This window comes from Colius striatus, chromosome 14, assembly GCF_028858725.1.
Source record: "Colius striatus isolate bColStr4 chromosome 14, bColStr4.1.hap1, whole genome shotgun sequence".
In the NCBI taxonomy this organism is placed as follows: Eukaryota; Metazoa; Chordata; class Aves; order Coliiformes; family Coliidae; genus Colius; species Colius striatus.
In genome coordinates, this window is record NC_084772.1 from 19,560,827 (window position 1) to 19,578,380 (window position 17,554).

At 43.4% G+C, this 17,554-nt stretch overlaps 1 protein-coding gene across 1 annotated transcript; it reads left to right on the forward strand.

Moving 5' to 3' along the window:
- Window positions 1-2,016: 2,016 nt before the first annotated feature.
- LOC104559288 (uncharacterized) lies at window positions 2,017-12,980 on the forward strand. The gene is made up of 11 exons (XM_062007492.1): window positions 2,017-2,276; window positions 4,411-4,545; window positions 5,719-5,843; window positions 6,113-6,181; window positions 6,675-6,788; window positions 7,616-7,731; window positions 8,519-8,574; window positions 9,978-10,030; window positions 10,581-10,708; window positions 11,237-11,393; window positions 12,466-12,980. The coding sequence occupies exons 1-11, from the start codon at window positions 2,079-2,081 to the stop codon at window positions 12,536-12,538; spliced, it is 1,224 nt and encodes a 407-aa protein (XP_061863476.1). The 5' UTR covers window positions 2,017-2,078; the 3' UTR covers window positions 12,539-12,980.
- The last annotated feature ends 4,574 nt before the right edge of the window (window positions 12,981-17,554 follow it).

The following is a 17,554-nucleotide window of genomic DNA, read 5'->3' on the forward strand; positions in this document are numbered from 1 at the left end:
CTAAGAAATGTTGAAACATAATGCTGCACAAAGCAAATTGTTTCACTGCTTCCTGTCATTATAGGAAGGAACAGAGCTTATCTCTGTTATGGATTCCACAGGGATGGCCACAGTACCTTCACTTGTGTTCTTTAGGCTATGGGAGTTTATGACAGCTTCACATATCAGAGGAAGGTATGAAATCTTCATGCAAATCATTCCTGTAAGGGCTCCAGCAGTTTGGCAAAGGGCAGTGAAACTGCTCATGGATTGCAGTAGGAAAAAAAGGAAGAGTTTACAAGGATCCATCCTCTGCTGTGAGCCTTTACATCTCAGGCAGACAGGACTGACTATGCACATGTTCGTAAAGTCACAAAGGTGGATCTTTCTGTGGCTCTTTCCCCATTGAATGTTGCTTTGTGTCAATACTGTGTTTAAATTTTAACTAAAAGCTGTTTTTCTTACTCCCTTGGCAGCCTTTCTCTGGGCTGAAGCACATCTGCTGTGCTGCAGGTGCGGGGTGATAATATTGTGATGCATCTTCTATTTTTACACTATTTCCAGTCCCTCCGGGATACAATCTGAAGTAAGAAAATAACCTTAGTATCTCTCTGTCTCTCTGCTTACTCTGTGTGGTTAACTTTAAGATGTATCCCTTGAATATTATTCAAAGAAAAGGCAATTTACAGACATAAAATTCTGAACCTCATTGTCTTAATCTCTGGTGCCTTCTGCTTTTGACTTCCTGCCCTTCTGCTTTTGGTTCGATGTGGTCCATGGATGGTGATAAAGGAGTACAGAGCAGTTGTGTCTGGTCTCAGAAAAAAGGAACTGTGTAAAAATAAGGAAGCTTTTCAAGAAGGTAAAAGGAACATCCAAGACATGGAAAACTCTTGAAGAATAGCTAGAAATGCAGTCACAGAGGCAGAGGTAAGAGCACATCAGTATTAGAACAGACTATATAAAGAGCAAAAAGGAGGTTGTTAAAATCAAGTTGCATTCAGAGAAGAAAATTGAAAGAAACATAAGCACCAATCTGTTAAACACAAACCACAGCAGAAGCAGTTACAAACTCCAATTTAGGCCCGACGTAGACAAGGCATTAAAACGTACAATAAATGCTGTTGTGAGTAAGAAGAAGTCTGCTGAAAAGCCTGTAGAGCTAGCTGGGAGTCAAAACATCCAGGAGACAAAAGAAAGTGCACATTCCTGTGTGACCTGATCTAGGTAGACCTGTTTTGGCAAGGGGTTGGACCAGAAGATCTCTAAAGGTCCCTTCCAACCCCTACCATTCTATGATTCTATGATTCCGAGAGCCTCATCTTTCTCCAAAGCGAGATCAGCTATTGCTTCAGCTGCTCCTGAGAGAGGCTGGGTTTATTTTAGTGCAGGGAAATGAGACTCAGTGCTTGTTAATTTGAAAAGGAATAGAAATATCTATTGTGCAGCCAGCCAAACGCCTTCAAAAGTACAGCTTCTAGAAATGATACCTAGAATGGATGCTGAAGGGATGCCCGTTTGGATGTCTTGGATGAACTGGGAGCAACTGAAGGTCCCTCTTACCCTGAGAGCCCTCAAAACACAAGGTCGGGAATCTACAACAGGAATTCCGATCCGAATGGAAGAGCTGGGAACATCCACCACCTGCAGCCTCGGGGAGGAGCCGCTGCTGCAGCCCTCACACCCCGCGGCGGCCCCGGGGGAAGCCCCCCGACCACCTCTCCTGCACCACAACACTGAACCCGGAGGATTCCCTTGGAAACTTGGCCGTGCCTCTCCAGGGGCACTGCTCGGAACTTCCCTTTGGGAGCTTCCTTGCGCCGAGATGGCCACACAAAAATAAAATCATAACAATTAAAAAAAGGAGCAAATGCGGCTTCCCAGCGTGACCTCAGCGCGCTGGCAGGCGGGACAAACCCCTCACGGAAATGCTCGCCACCAGCCCCGGGACAGGGCGACGAGCGGCCCCGAGGCGGAGTTTGGCAGCGGTCCGCAGCCAGCGCCCGGCCCGCTCCGCTCCGCGCCCCGCTCCGCGCCCCGCTCCGCGCCGTGCCCCGCTCCGCGCCCCGCCCCGCTCCGCTGCGCTCCGCTCGGCCGCGATGCTGGGGCTGCTGGCGCTGCTGGTGCTGCTGGCGCTGCTCGGGGCGCGGCGAGCGGCTGCCCCCGGCGCCTGGGCCCCGCTGAAGCGCTGCACCCTCGCTTGCCTCCTGCTCTTCCACGGCGCCTGGAGGCAACGGGCGGCCGGAGGAGGTTCCGCGGAGCCGCGGCAGCCGCGGCCGCTCCGCCCCGACCCCCACGTGAGTGTCCCGACACCCCCCCTGGCACCCCCAAGCCTGAGATTGCCTTCCCCGGGACTCCCTTCAGCGATATCCCCTTCCCTGGCACCCCTACCTCCCCCATCTCCCTGCACCCACGGCACCCCTCGGTTCTCCTTGGTACCCTGTCCTCAGCATCCTCACCCTCCAATCTCTGAACTCCCATCTTCCGGGACCCACTTTCCCCCACATCTCCTTGGACCCTACCCCACGTCCATCTGCAGTACCCACATCGCTCAGGAATCTGCACAGCATCCCCTGTGCCCCAGCAAGTTGCATCTCCCTGGGAGCTGCATCCCTCAGATATCCCCATTTCCTGCATCCTGGTCCTTAGCACCAATCTGCTACCCAACCCCAGAAGCCTTGGGACCCACATCCTTCCCCCTTTTCCTCAACACATCCCACGGATGACAGCTTGAGGATATCAGTTTGACTGTCCCATGCAGGGAGAAGGGTTACCTCTAATCAGACCAACTGATGCCAAAGGGAAAAAGCAGCTGTGCTACTGGGACACAGAAACCTTTTATTTTAGCCCATTTAGTGAACTGAATCTAATTTTCCATGTGTACTCATCTGGTTAATAAATAATAAACCCTCTATCTACAACTTGTACTTTGCCTGTGTTCATGTACCATCCTATCAAATACTCTCTGTGGCTAACAGAGAGATTTGAGTGGGCTTTACTGTATTCTTTGGTGAGAGGAAGAAGCAGAAAGACTGGTGAGACAGGGTTTCACTTGGTTTTCCTTGCATTGTCAAGATTCAGCTTGCAGATCACAGCTGAATCCCAAGTAACTTCTGTGAAAAATCATCATCTTGCTAACATTCCTGAGGCCTTCTGGGAATCTTTAAGTCATATTATTTAACAAATGCATTGAGGCTTCTGCTTAGCCTTTCAAAAAAGAAGCTGCTCTCTCTATCTTTGCCCATCTACTAATTAAGCTGCTGCTTGGAGCATTTTAAAATGTTTTGCCAATCTTGACCAGATTTGATAAGGCAGGAGTGACACCATCTTCCAAATGAAACTGACATCCAGAGTGGTTTGAGATACAGCCAAGGGCTCTGTGCTTTCCTCTCTGCTCCTCCAAGGAGCAACACTGAAGCAACACTTACCACTGAGGTCTAAAAATGGATCTGGAAAATACTTCCAGAAATGATGTCTCTCTATTTTTGCATTGGGATCCAGAGGGCTCACTCTGTGTGTGTTTCCAGACTCTGTGCCCTCAAGATCCCCCCTTGTGTAAGGGCAGTAATCATCTGATTTTAACATTTTGGGGGCATTTTACAGTGGATAATTTTTCCAAAGCAGAACTTACTCAATGCCCAAAAATGCCTTCACAAATCTCAATTTCCACCTTCCAGCTTGTGAAACTTCACTTTGAGTGAGTTCTGCACAAATACCTGAAACTGTGCTTCTGAATTTCAACTTGTGGACTTTTGTACCTAATAATTTCTGAGATTTCCAATGTAAACTGGCCCTGCTCCAGCCCAGCTGCTCAGCATGTTAGTCAGGTGCTGAGTGTCCTATAATTTACTTTATTTTTGTTCATTTTTCCTTTTTAGTTCTTATGTTTCCCCTAAGTGTGAGTTGTCCTATGTCCAGTTGGGAGCTAGATGGGGAAACAACATGTCTGTGGCTCAGTTTCCTCCTCACAGACACTCTTTTTAAGGACATGTTTCATAAGGATTTTGGTCAAGGGAACTTCTCTTTGCAAAATACTCATCTTAAATTGGGATAATATTTGAGCTTGTCCGTGGCTATCATGCAATAATCATATCCCTTCCCTAAAATTGCTTCTCGTCTACTCCCTGTCTGCTTTCTGTGTAAGCCCTGAAGAGGAAACAGGAAGATAAGAGAGGAAAACTGGGTTTGTGCCAGTGGATGATGTCATGAGCCATTTTCAGAGCATATGGGCAGTCCTGTCTCATGAATGACCCGTCACTGCTGCTAGCAAAGCTCTCTAGCTGTTCCCTGAGCTGCCTGCTATTCAATATGAAAAGTGAAAGTAAAACTTGATCCCTGAGAAGAAAATTAAGGAAAACAAAGAATTACTCCCCTTCTTCCCCTCCTTTCTTACCTCAGGCTGGAGTTGAAATCCGATTTCCCTTTCCTTAGGCGCTTGATTCCGTTTACTTCACCGGCTTTGCAGAGACCAACAAGACCTTTGTGATTGCTCGTCTTGCCAAACGTCCCGGTGGGGTCTGTGAGATGTGGCTCTTCCTGAGGGTGGATGGAATAGGGGAGTTGGAAGTAAGTGGTGGACGTGAGATGACATTCAAGAGAGGTGTTTAACTCCTGTCTTGAACCCATGTTAGGATCCCAAGCCAATAAGACATCAGTGCTGTGTCTAAACACAGTGGAAGAACTGACCAGATTACTGGTTATGAGTAGTTTTTTTTTGAGTAGGTATCTGCCATTCACTCCCTTTTGCCCAGAATGTGCACAAAACATAGTATATTTTCTAAAAATGTCTTGGTAAGTCTCCCAAAAGAGCTGGAGCAATCAGCCTTCTGATAAACTGTAAACACATGGTTAGTAAGTTGTGCTGAACGGTTATGGTTGATTTTTTTTCCCACTTTTTTAAAGAGTGAATGCTATGAAAAACATGTAGAATTGCCTCTTTAAAAGAGAAAGGAAAACTTTTAGGGAGTGCCATATACATCTGTTTTGTTCTTGATAAAAAGAAAATGGTATTGATACATTTTGCCTGTGGATTTGCTTCCTTCTTTTTTTATATGTAGTAAAGGAGAGAAAATGTGGCATAAATCCCTTTGCACTCAACAATATATTCACAACTTTGTTTTGTCAAGCAGCCATGACCAGAAAGAGCAGGAGGCAGAAAAAATGAAAAAGAAAATATAAGATTGATGTGGATGATTTTGTTTTCTAGTAATATTTATATAATGGTACTACTTTGTGGCTTTGTTACTTAGAACTGCCAGCCAAGAACAGCCAAGCCAACTTCTTAAGTCCTTCCCTACAGCAACAGACCTAAGCTTTCTTGTAGAAAGGTGACAGCTTTAGGAAACAAGACATGTTTTTCAAAGAGTTTTGGGAGCTTGTATGCATTAGAAATTAAAATAATTTCAGAGCTTCATCAAATTCAGTCTAAAAATATATTTACCCTCAAAGCCCTGCATGGGCTTGGCTGTGAGCTCAGCAGAGTCACCAATATAAGGAGCTGAGCTCTTGCACTGACCTTCTTCATGAGGAATTCATTTGTATTATCTGAAACAATAATGTGCTATAACTCAGGTGTTAAGATGCAATTTTCCCCCTCTAATAACCAGATTACCAGAAAGCAGAACTGAAAAGCCAGTTCAACCACACATGCTTGCTGCAGAAGACCATTAGAGCAGAATTCACCCACGTTGCATCCTCACAGTTGAACTGAGCAAATGTTTTCCTGAAATGTCTTTTTAGCACCCACAACATCCAAACATGATGGTGAATGATGCATCTGAAGAGATCTGGAGTGGAGGAGGGCTCACTATTGAATACTTAGAGCCCCAAACACGCTGGAAAATAAGCTTCAACGGATTACTCAGGTATTGCAGCACCCTTTAGTTTCTTTTTGAACACTATCTGGAAACATATTTAACTGATTTGAACCAAAAGCTATTTAGTAACTACAGCATGCACTGATTTTTATGGAATGAAAGTACAGCTGGTAATATACAGCGTTATATTCTGCTTCAGCACACAAGATTCTGTGATTCTGTGTGATTCTTCTGCAGTGTCTTTGCTTCCAAACATACAAGAAACACTTTGCTCTTTGTTTAGGAGTGATAGAAAACTAAAGTGCTTTGCCTTCCAGAAAAGGACCCTACAGACAGCAGTGGAGTGAAGAGGAAGGCGAGCTTGTACCAGTCAAATTCTCTCTCCAGTAAGAGTGTTTCACATTTACTTTGGGATCTATAGAGTGAGTTCATGGTCAGAGATTTGGCTGCTGTTTTCAAAGGGTCGAGTGCACAAAGTAACACGATGCCCTTGCCTCTGCTTTCTTTTTGTGTTTATGGACTCTGTCTGATAAAAAGTGATTTCCTGTCAAAGAAGTGCAGCGTTTCTGGGGTAAGGCTGCAGCTCTACTTTTGAGCAAACTATGTGAGAGGAAGCAGGCTGCTTTTGCTGGCAGCTCTGCTCTGCCAGCTTCCCTTCCTGGATAATCTGTTGTCTCTTGCAGGCCATTGTTGCTCTTCCCAGTTTCCTTTTGTTTGCTTCCTTGGAAAGCAGTAATGCATTTAAAATGCTGAAAATCAGAATTCTCCAACAATGATAACATACAAAGATTACTCCTGTCACAGTAGCAAGTGCACAACTTGGCCTAGTATAACCTGAAGGCTAATAATGTCTTTTCTTTTTGTCCCTGCTTTTCCTAGTTGGGAGAACTTCACAGAAGTCTTTAACTTTAGTGTCGACAGTCACCCCAGCACATTTGCACGTGCTTTTGCCCAGGAACCGTGGACCATCGAGTTCTTCCAGAGAGTCAAAAAGTGAGATGGTGATTAAGTTCTTCTAGGGTTAATACTAATTTTTCCACAGATCATTTCAGAACCCGTCATGGGTTGTTGTAGATGATTTTAGAGGGCAAGCTTAATTTGAAGTGAGCTAATAAAGGATGTGGCTCCTGCCAGGTGTCTCCTGATTTCATTTCCATGCCAGACCTGGCAACCTCTAAGGGTGATCCTGCACACAGATGAGGTCTTCCTGATGTGTGGGTAGAGGGACTTGCCTACTGTTTTGGTCTGGTAAAAACTTAAGCATTAGGAGTATTTCTTATTCTGTCTTTTTTCATTGCTAACAACCTGTTTTAGGCCACCCCCAAAGTCAATGGGTGCAGATATATGTAAGCAAAGGATCTAATGTAATAATGTGAAACGAGGGCTAAGAGTGGTGAATTCATTACCACACAAGCTTTAGAGACCTGAAAATACAGGAATAAAACATGACTGTCAATAGTGAGTGGTATAAATGCAAGCAGGAAATAGATACACCAATAATGTGTTGTCTTTGGGGATACCTGCTGACCTCTGAGCAGCAAACCGGTGCTACTACAGCATTTTTTTCAAAGAAAGGGCATTTTTATAGTCTGTCAGGGTGGGAATTTGTTGCTGTTTCATTCTCAAATGTCTCACAGACATTATGTAGCAATAACTGGAAAATGTAAAAGTGGTTGCTAATGTGTAAAACCTGGCACAGCCGTGATCCAGATGCTCTGAAATCTCTCCTTCATTTTGGGATATAAACCTATCAGATTGCTATTGGGGCCAATTTTGCCTTATTGATTTTGCCTGTCAATTCACTCTTTAATTTCTCCCAGACAAAGGCAACAACATTTCCGACATGAGCAGTGGGGCCAGTCTGTTGGGGAAATTGAAATAAAGAATCATGAGAAGACGAAGCTTTGTCTCAAAGGCGTCCGGAGCCATTCTTACGGTAACAGCACCAGGGACAGGTCACTCACTGGGCTGCCTTCACTATGACTGGTACTGGCAGGACAGCAGGACTAAGGATTATCTTGAAAAAGAACCAGTTTCATGACTGGGCATGAAGTTAAAGCATATCACAGAGTCTTAAGGGTTGGAAGGGAGCTCAAAAGCTCATCCAGTGCAACCCCCCTGCCAGAGCAGCACCACCTAGAGTAGGGCACACAGGAACTCATCCAGCTGGCTTTGGGATGTCTCCAGAGAAGGAGACTCCACAGCCCATCTGGGCAGCCCCTTCCAGTGCTCACTCACCCTCACACTGAAGAAGTTTCTCCCTATATTCCATTGGAACCTCTTCTATTCCACCTTGTACCTGTTGCCCCGTGTGCTCTCATTGGCCATCAGTACTTGGAAAGCAGTAACATATTCAAAATGCTGAAAATCAGAATTCTCCAACAATGATAGAATACAAAGATTACCCCTGTCAAAGTAGCAAGTGCACGACTTGGCCTAGTATGACCTGAAAGCTAATGTCTATTACTAGACATCACTGGCTCCATCCTCCTGACACCCACCCTTTACATATTTGTAAGCATTAATGAGTCTCCTCATTCTCCTCAGTCTCCTCCAATTTCACAGGAAAATACCATTATTGTGATGGGGATGTGCATGTGCTTACCATGTTTCCAATTACTGGATATTTATTTATCCAAAGTTAATGTCAAGTCAGGTACTCTTAGTTCTTATTTTCCAGCAATGGTGAACTTCAGGTTGGGTAATTTTGTTGTTTTTTGCAGGTATCCGGGACTGGTCTGAGATTTACCGTTATGTCATGCTTTTGGCACACTTTGAGGTAGGCATTAACATGCTGATACGTTGCTTTACCATGAAAATGGAGATTCCTGAGCTTGTCAGGTGTATTGAAATAACCAGAGGAAGGCATGGGGAGCATGCAGGGTGTGCAATCAGAAGTGCTAACTGATGCCTTCAGGAGCACGGATCAGAGTTGGGAGAAGCTCTCAAAAGCACAACCATGTGTGTAAAAACTGAGAATTTGCTACACTGATTGGACCAGAAGTTGTTTTAGTAACTTTAAACTGTCTGGTTTAGCTTTTTTAAGAAAAAAAAGTAGATAGGCAGCTTTACAGGACAAATTCTCAGCTGCCACAAATACCCAGCAGTCAGTGGAGCTGATGCAGTGCTGATTCACACTAATTGAGGGCCTGAAGTATTTGAAGGCATCCTAAGCCTTGATGACAGCAGTCAGCAAATATTTCTGCCTGGGCTGAGCTCTAATTCTCTGCTTTGCCATTTTAGCTGTGCTGGAGGAGTCAGCGCTGTGGCTGCTGGGAGCACACAGCCTGGGGAAATGCTGAGTGCTGGCCTTACAAGCTGGCATGCAACCTGAACAGATGCTCCTGAAAAGGCATTTCCTTTGCCAAGGCAGGCGTGAAGAAATCTAAGCTCTCTATTATAGGCAGAATTACAGGAGTTGAGACCGAAATCAGAATAAAAGTTCTTTTCCCAGCCAGCACAAATACACACTTTGTAAAATCCCATGTATGTGCCCAACTGGTAGCTGCTGTGATTTAACATATGCCCATATACCTTTTAATAAGACTGTTCTTTTGCACTGCAATATGTATAATCAGGTATAATCAACCTCTTCATCATTGTTCAGAACTCAAAATGACTGCTACTTCTCCCCTCCTAATTAAAAGCCATCTGACTGTTAAGAAGGAATTAAAGTTTATTGCCAATTGGAGCCTTGAGTCCTCATACCCCAGTGTCAGTGCATTTATAACATCAGAGTGTAGGCTTCTATTTGCCTCAGAGCAGCCCAAGTGGAGCATGAAGGGATTCAGACTCAAGGATGGAAGAGAACTTTAAAAAGCTGTGAGATTCCAGTTCCTTCTTATATAACATTTTCCCTGTGTGCTGCTCTCAGGCATAGAAAAGTCAAGAAGAGATGTTGAGTCAAAGGATGTGTTGTTTCCCTCCTCTTCTTATGTTCACTTTCTGTTGTGGACTTTCTCTTGTCCTTTAGCTGTCCTTAATGAGTTTGATTTATATTCATGAACTCTCCTTTGCAGACAGATTTTCACAGAAGGTGTGTTGAGAGGATTTGAAAGTATAAAGTCACAGCATACTGCATAACCTGAGTTATATGCAGTGTCTTCTTGGTTAAGTCAGTGTATGACCCACAGAAATGAGTCCACACTAATGAGACTGCTTTTCTTTATTGCCCTCTTACAGGATGGGACAGCAGCACATTTAACAGTTATTAATATGCCAGCTACCACAACTAAGTAAGTAACCAAGGAAATGTATGCTGCTAAAAATATACAGAAGTGGTAGAAGTTGCTCTGCAGGACACCTATATGCACATTCTTGCTTTGAAACTGTACAGATTGATTTCCATCCACACCCTCTTGCTTCCCACTCCCTCTGTCCAATTTTCCATTTGCAATTAGTCACAAAGACAGCCTTTACCTTCAAGTACTTCCCATCCTTTCAATTACTGTTTGGCTGATACCTGCTTGTCTTACTGTCTGGATGATTTCGAGGTACAAATTGAGCACTTGCAGCTATTTGAGGACATGTGTCCATCTGTAGTCAGCATTCATGGCCCTGGGAACAAGTGGGACCAAGTGACCTGCCCACCACAGTCCATCCTGCAAGGCCTATCTTTCTTGCATGAGTGTCTTCCTCACTCAGCATTTGCAGTATCCTACAATAGGACTGTTTCTGTTCCTGCTGGCTTCCAGGGATGAAGGCCATGCTCAGCACTGAGCTCCCCTGGAAGGCCAATTGGATTTTGATTAAGCCTCAGATCTTCTCCATTTGCTTCCTCTTCAGCCTCACTGTAGGTTATGTCTTTTTCTCTGATGGGAGGAAGGCTGGCATTGAGTGGTCCAACGCCTCACTGGCTGAGATGGCTGATGATGGTGTTATCAAAGATGAATATGGAGTCAGTTTTACTGCTGGTAAGCTAAATGTAGCCCAACTGTATCTGCCTTCAGCTTTTTGGCATACAGTTAGTTAATTTAGAAGAAGCTATTCAGTGAAATTCCATGTGGTCCTTAGAGCAAATTTGAAAGCTAAATGCATTATATTACACCCTGAGAAATGTCCTTTTGTGCTTAACTAAAGTCTTATGTGTAGTGTGTCACCAGTAAGTGGTGTGTGTCCACTCACACAGGACCACAGGCAGCTCTGTCAGAGGGAGAGTTGCACCTTCCATTTGTGGTGATTCTTGCTAGTTCTAATCTGAATAAGTGATGTGATTGTCACTTTTTTGCATGCTAAAATGTATGTTAAGAGGTGGATTCATCTGCTCTGGAAATACGGCTTGATCAAAGATTTCACTTCATTTACAAAGCAGCCAGGAAGACTCTTCCTCTTTAGAAAAGCATAAGAAGAAACTATATGCAAACATAATAGATCTTGGCATTTTTTGAGATAAAATACTGCTGAGGGTTGGAGACATTCTTTCCTTTTTATTCCTATCAAAGGTGGCAAGTTCTTTGATGTCTCTGCAGCGCTGGATAAGCAGGCTTGCCCCGTGGTGTACAACGGCCTGACTGGAAGAGGTGTTTTCCATGAGTGCATTGCAGATTTCCAGCTGAATGAGTTAACACAAGGCTGGGGCTTGGTTGAATTTTATTACAGGTAAAATAATAACAAACAAGAAGAGGTAAAGAATTCCCACCAACCTATATTGACCTTTGTAGCTACAGCTCCATAGGTGTTTGAAACATAAATGCACAGATTTTTCAGTCTAACTTAAATACTGTTTGTTTAGTCCATTATATCTTTATTAAATTCACAAACACTTTATATATTCTTGAAAAAGAATGATTTTGCAAGTGCTTCATACATGCAGACAAGCCCTGGGCACTTGTTTGTTATGAAGATTTCTATAAGATTTTATATAGGTCTCCATATAGGTTTATGAGTGGGTGGATGGTCCATTCTGGAGACTTGTCTTATTCAGGCAATCTGCCACATTCTAAAAATAATAAGTCCTCTACCCTAAATAGCAGGCTAACTGTTACAGGGGGAAATTTGCTCATACAAGTGTTTGTCAGGCTAGAGCACAGAATAGATAAATGTATTTTCTGGGGGAAAGCATTCGATCGACAATGTGCTTCTCAGTGAAGTGCTGTTTCTCCTGCCACATGGTTGCACAGGCTTTTATTGGAGCCTTTTCCCTATTGAGTCTTTTAGGGAGAAAAAAAAAAGGTCAAGCTTGGGTGTTTACATTTATTTTGCTTTTTAAAATAAACTAATTCTTGGCTGTCAGAAGAAGTGCTGTAGATGACTTTCAGGAGATTGAGAGCTCAGCTTCTTCTGGAAACCAGCCACATTTAAAGCATGTAAAATAGGCTGCTGAACTGCCAAATGCCTGCTAGTTGAACTCAAAAACCTTGGCCTGTAGCTTTTGCCAGGTACCTGCTCCACTCCCTTCCCTGTCTGTCAGAACCTGCATGGTGAAGGAAATGACCCAGCCTGGAAAATCTCTGCAAAGGCCCAAACGAATCACCTTCTACAAGTCCAGACAGTCCTGGATGTTTCTAGATCCACCCTAGGAAGGCTTAACTTGAGAATGCTGACAAAATTCCTGTAGGCTCCCATCTCATATCTGCTTCCAAATCAAAACCATTTCAAAAATTAAAGAGTGAGTGTCTGGTTCTTCCCCCTTGCCACAGGAACCAACTCAGCATCTCTGCACTTCTTACAGGGATGAAGCTGCCCAGCTGGTTCCGAATTTGCAGCTTGGTTCAAAAGTTGAAGGACTTGACCTTTCCTCCTGATGCCTTGCAACCAACAGCAAGCCCTTGGAAGCATTTGAAAGCTTGTCCCAGCAACGTTAGCAAGCAGCAGCTTTCAAAAAAATAACAGTTATTCTCTGCAAAATACACAATTTTGAGTGTGGGACTCATTGTCCCAGGATGCTGCAGAGGTCCAGAGTAGGAAAGGATTTGGAGAGAAGTGAAATACATTTGTAGTTGTGTAGCTCTTTGCTAACCATGGTGGTCTGGAGGTAGTTTAGAGAAAACCACTGAAGAGCTGGTTGCAGGAGGAGTGCAGTAGGAGGCATTGCTCTATGCCCTGTCTCTTCATATATTTCTTAAACTGCCAGCTACTCCCCACCATGAAGACCAGGACACTGGGCTCCCTGGATCTCTGACCCAATTTAGCAGTTCCTCTGTTCTTTCAGATGTGTTTTTAAAATAAAAGCTCTGTCTTTCTGAACTCTCTGGTTGTTATAATCATTAAAACATGGGAAAAAGCTATTACAGGAAACTACACTGATTCGATTGTCTTGTCTATAACTGTATGAGAGCAGAAGGGGAAGAAGTAGAAGGAAGCACATCTAAATGAGGTGTCCTCTAGGAACAGCATTAGTGGCCAATGAAATAAGTGCTACAGACACATTTTTCCCTTGTCTGAAAGAAATCCAGGGTCTGGTAGTTCAATTTAGTAGATGACCTGAATTTCTCATCATTCACTTGAACTTAGTCACCTTATGAATTGCAAGAGCTGTGTTACTCACTGAGAGCTGCTGGATCAATGTAGCCCTACAGGCTATTCCCCATCTAGATGCAACTTGCCAATAAGTATTGAAAATTAAACACATTTGTGTCAAGATATGTCAAGAAAAAAAATAGTCATGTGGAAGATCTGGAATGAAGGAATTAAGGAATGGTGTCTCATTCTCTATACCAGGCAGCAATGTTATGCCACTTCTGGGAACATCAGAAGGATTTGTTGTAATTCCTCCACTCCATTTAAGAAAAAAGTGAAATTTGGGCCCCTTTCCTTTCCTTTCCTTTCCTTTCCTTTCCTTTCCTTTCCTTTCCTTTCCCTTTCCTTTCCTTTCCTTTCCTTTCCTTTCCTTTCCTTTCCTTTCCTTTCCTTTCCTTTCCTTTCCTTTCCTTTCCTTTCCTTTCCTTTCCTTTCCTTTCCTTTCCTTTCCTTTCCTTTCCTTTCCTTTCCTTTCCTTTCCTTTCCTTTCCTTTCCTTTCCTTTCCTTTCCTTTCCCTCACCTTCCCCATTTCCCTTCTCTCTCATCTCTTCTTACATTGACACCTGAAAATTTAATAGACCTTAAAGAATAATTTCTGCTATCTGAGCTAGTTCTTACACATATTACCATAACAGTGTTATATGCAGATTTGTTGAACAAATGTGGAATTATTCAGCCTATCTCTATCATGAGAGTGACTGCATGTTAAAATTTGGGGTGGATTACTCAGCAAGGCTGGGATGATACAAGCAACAGCCTGATCTGATATATCAGGCCAGTTTTATCAGTAGGCTCTTCTGCAGCTGTGCAGTAGGGCAAAGAGATTCTCACTCCCTAGTTTCTAACGTTGTCCTTGTTCTGCATTGGTGCCTGTGAGCTGTGCACAACTGAACACGTGGATGTGTGGTGCAAGAGCTGAGCCCCTCCTCGCACCCCAAGCTATCAGCTGTGTGAAGCAGACTTAGGATCACATTTCTTTTGGGATAGTCATTGATTCAGAGCTTTGGGGTTTAGCTGGACTTCTAGAAATACTTCTCTAGTTACAGTGGTATTAAGCAGTGCATTCTTGTGGGTCTTGCACAAACTTAAAGATGTCTTAAATCTGTCGGGGTGCTGGTAGTCTGAATGCACTGGAACAGGGAGCTTCTAAATTACTTGAGATGATGGTATTCTGACAGGAGGGAAGGCCTCACACTTCTTTTTACACATAAGAAATCAATTAAATAGGTAATTTTAGAAAGGTTAGGAAAAGAACTGCTATACATCACAGTTTGTTCCTACTAAGTATGGGGCGTGTTTTGCTATGATCTCAGGAACATCTGTTCCTTTCTTCTGTGGAGCTTTTGTCATATCCTTCCTTTTTCTTTAAAACATTAACATTCAGAAGGAGGAATACAAGCACATAATCAAGCAGGGTCTTTGTAGACATTGGAGAATGTAGATAAAGAGAAAAGCTGTTAATTAATACTCTGGAATGAGAGTTTGAGAAATTGCTGTAAAAAAAAGAGAAATCCCTGTCCAGGCTACAAACTAAAAATCCATCCCATCAAGGAAGACATTGGTCTGGTTGTGTCTGACTGGCAGAAACTGGGCCACAACTAGGGATGCTGTGAGGCAAATGGTGGATATCTGGATATCTCCCCCACATCATCTCTAATGTTCATGTTCCTGCAGTGGAGGAGACGGAGGAGGATGACACAGCCTCCATCGCTCTCCATTTGTGCTCTTGTTTCTTTTGGTACCAGCGGACAGAGAATTCGAGCACTCCTGAGTTCAGTTTGGAAAAGTTCAGGCAGGGTACAGAAAATGATTAATAAAGTTTAGAGCTGGCAGGTTTATTTGCCAGGTGATGAACTACTGGTACGATATTTCAGCTTGAAGGGCTGAAAAATTGACTGTCAGGGGTTTTCTCCTTGGATTTCAAATTAGTTTATAGTGAGCTTGTGTCCAGGACACATGGAATAACTTATTTAATTTAAAATAAATCTACCAAGCCCCACGCTTTGACCATATGAAGTGGTCCTTCTCCTGTGGCTCCTTTCTCAGTGGAAAAAATCCATCTTGGGAAATGCTTCTGCAGCCCAAAAGCATTAATTCTGAGTGAAAAAAAAAAATAAAGAAGGCAGTAAATGGAGGTAAGTCTCAGCCAGAAGTGAAATGTAGCATATGATCCGCTCTCGTCCGGCATGAAGAGAGGCAGCTGGAGCCTTGTAGGGATGAGCTACTTTCCAGCATCTGCGTTTTGCACGTCTGGGAGGAACTGAACACCTGTAATTCCTGCTGCTGTCAATGGGCCAGCGCCTGACACGGCAAAATACTTGCACAAAATACTTGCACGTCCCACTGGAGCTCACATGCATGTTGAATTTCAAGATTCAGGCACTTGTAAAGAGGTCATTTAAAGGCTGTCAGCCACAAGCTAAGCATTTCTCATCAATTTGGCCTTGGCTACTGATGTCCAGAACAGTAAATATTTTACTAGGCTTATTTATTCGCCTTCCTTTTGTAATCTTTCATGTATTGATGGTATAGATATAAAGGCCATTTTCAGTGACACTGTATTTCACTGACAGAAAGAAAGGGTGGGGGGAAAGGTCTTTTTTCTGTTTGGATTTATGTCCTAGCTTTACAGTTGGTGAAGCAAAGTGTAGCCCAGGGAGTTCTTTATCAAAAAAAGCACTATGTGGTCAAATTATCTCTGTGAAGTAACCAATTATTTCAAAAATAGGCTTTTCCCTCCATAGGAAGGAGCTCAGCAGCCAAATGACTCAAAGACATTCCAGACAAAAAGACTGATAACCACCCACTCCCTTCTCTTATTTACCGGAACCCTGACTGCCTCACGCTCCCTCTTGGTTGCCATAAAAAGACACATCAGTCTTTCTCCATCCAAAATTGCTCCTCCCTAAACTGTGGCTTTTTTATTGTTGCTGCTCTCCCAACAGACTCAGAGCTCAGGTGTCTGAAGCAGGGCTTCCAGAGGGATCTGTTCTGGGGGTAGCTTTTTGGGCCCTCCCCCCATTTTGAGGTGTTTTCCTTTCCTAGTTGAGGCTGTAATTAGTTACAACGTTGATTTTTGCTTTTATTCAGCATAACATAAAAAAGCCACTTTACTAAAAACACAGTGCAAGTGAAGTTCATTCTAATCTGGCCATAAAATTTTATGAGGGATGTAAATCAAAGGGAGGAGTGGCAGCTAATGCTCTGGAACAGTTGAGCCCCGTTCAAGCTTTCTCAATAGAGTTAAATCCCTGCAGGAGCAATTAGCCTAACAAGCTGTTTGGTCCACGTATAAATAACGTCACCGATGGAGACGTCTGGAGGTGTCTGCTCTCTGCACAAGAGACTTCCCAAATATGCTGAGTGGTGAATGGCTTCTCTTTCCTAATCCACAGCAGAAAGAGGAGATACATATCTGACATGTCCCTGCAGCTTTGCTCGCATATTTATCATGTTTTCTAGGAAAGGGACAGAGGGAAAGTAGAAGTGCCATGTTCTGGAGTGTCCTCTTACATGGCTTGGTAGCTGTGCATGGGACAGCATGTCTGAAGTGCTCACTCCAAATGCTTTGGTCAAACTAAATGGCCCTGTGCACAAAAATCCTGGGAATGGTTCGTGGAGGAAGTCCTTGAAACATCCCCTGGCACATCTGAGACTGATGAGTGACTTCTGGTTGTTATGGGTGTTAGAAATGTCCATTAGATGCCATTTGAGCAAGAAGGTGTTGACTGGGGTGAAGGTCTGAGTGCTGCCCGTGGCTGTGCCAACCTTGGAGCTCTGGGGCATGGGGGAGTAAAGTTTTACCTCCAGCAACTGGGGCAGGAACATGAGCAGTGTCATTGTTGAAGGCATGACAGCAAGCACAGCACTGTGCTGACGTGAGCCAATATTCTCTACATATCTGTGAACAGAGTGAAAAATGACCATGAGGACGTCTGGGAGCCAACTTATATCTTTGCACAGGACAAAAATGCTATTCATATTTTTTTCTCTACTGTTAAGGCCATGAAAATAATAACTATTCAGGCAAGGAGACAATGATGTTTTTTCACTCCTATTTCCCCTTGGGAATTGTGGGGTTTATTCCTGATGCAAAATGACCCAAATTGTGCACAGTTAATACTTTTTGTTTGACTATTTGAACCTTCTTTTTGGATGAAGCATGGGAAATACCACCGTTTGTTGCTTCTATTGTCAATCCTAAGTGTCTTTTGAGTAAGGGCTGACTAATTTGTTGATAAAAGATTGAAAGTTAATTACAGATCCCCAAGATTTAAGAATATTTAATAGCATTTTGCAG

Coding starts and splice junctions, on each gene's coding strand:
- LOC104559288 (XM_062007492.1), top strand. CDS start 2,079: ATGCTGGGGCTGCTGGCGCTGCTGGTGCTGCTGGCGCTGCTCGGGGCG. Junction 5,844..6,112: donor AGCTTCAACGGATTACTCAG/GTATTGCAGCAC, acceptor TTTGCCTTCCAG/AAAAGGACCCTACAGACAGC. Junction 6,789..7,615: donor TTCTTCCAGAGAGTCAAAAA/GTGAGATGGTGA, acceptor AATTTCTCCCAG/ACAAAGGCAACAACATTTCC.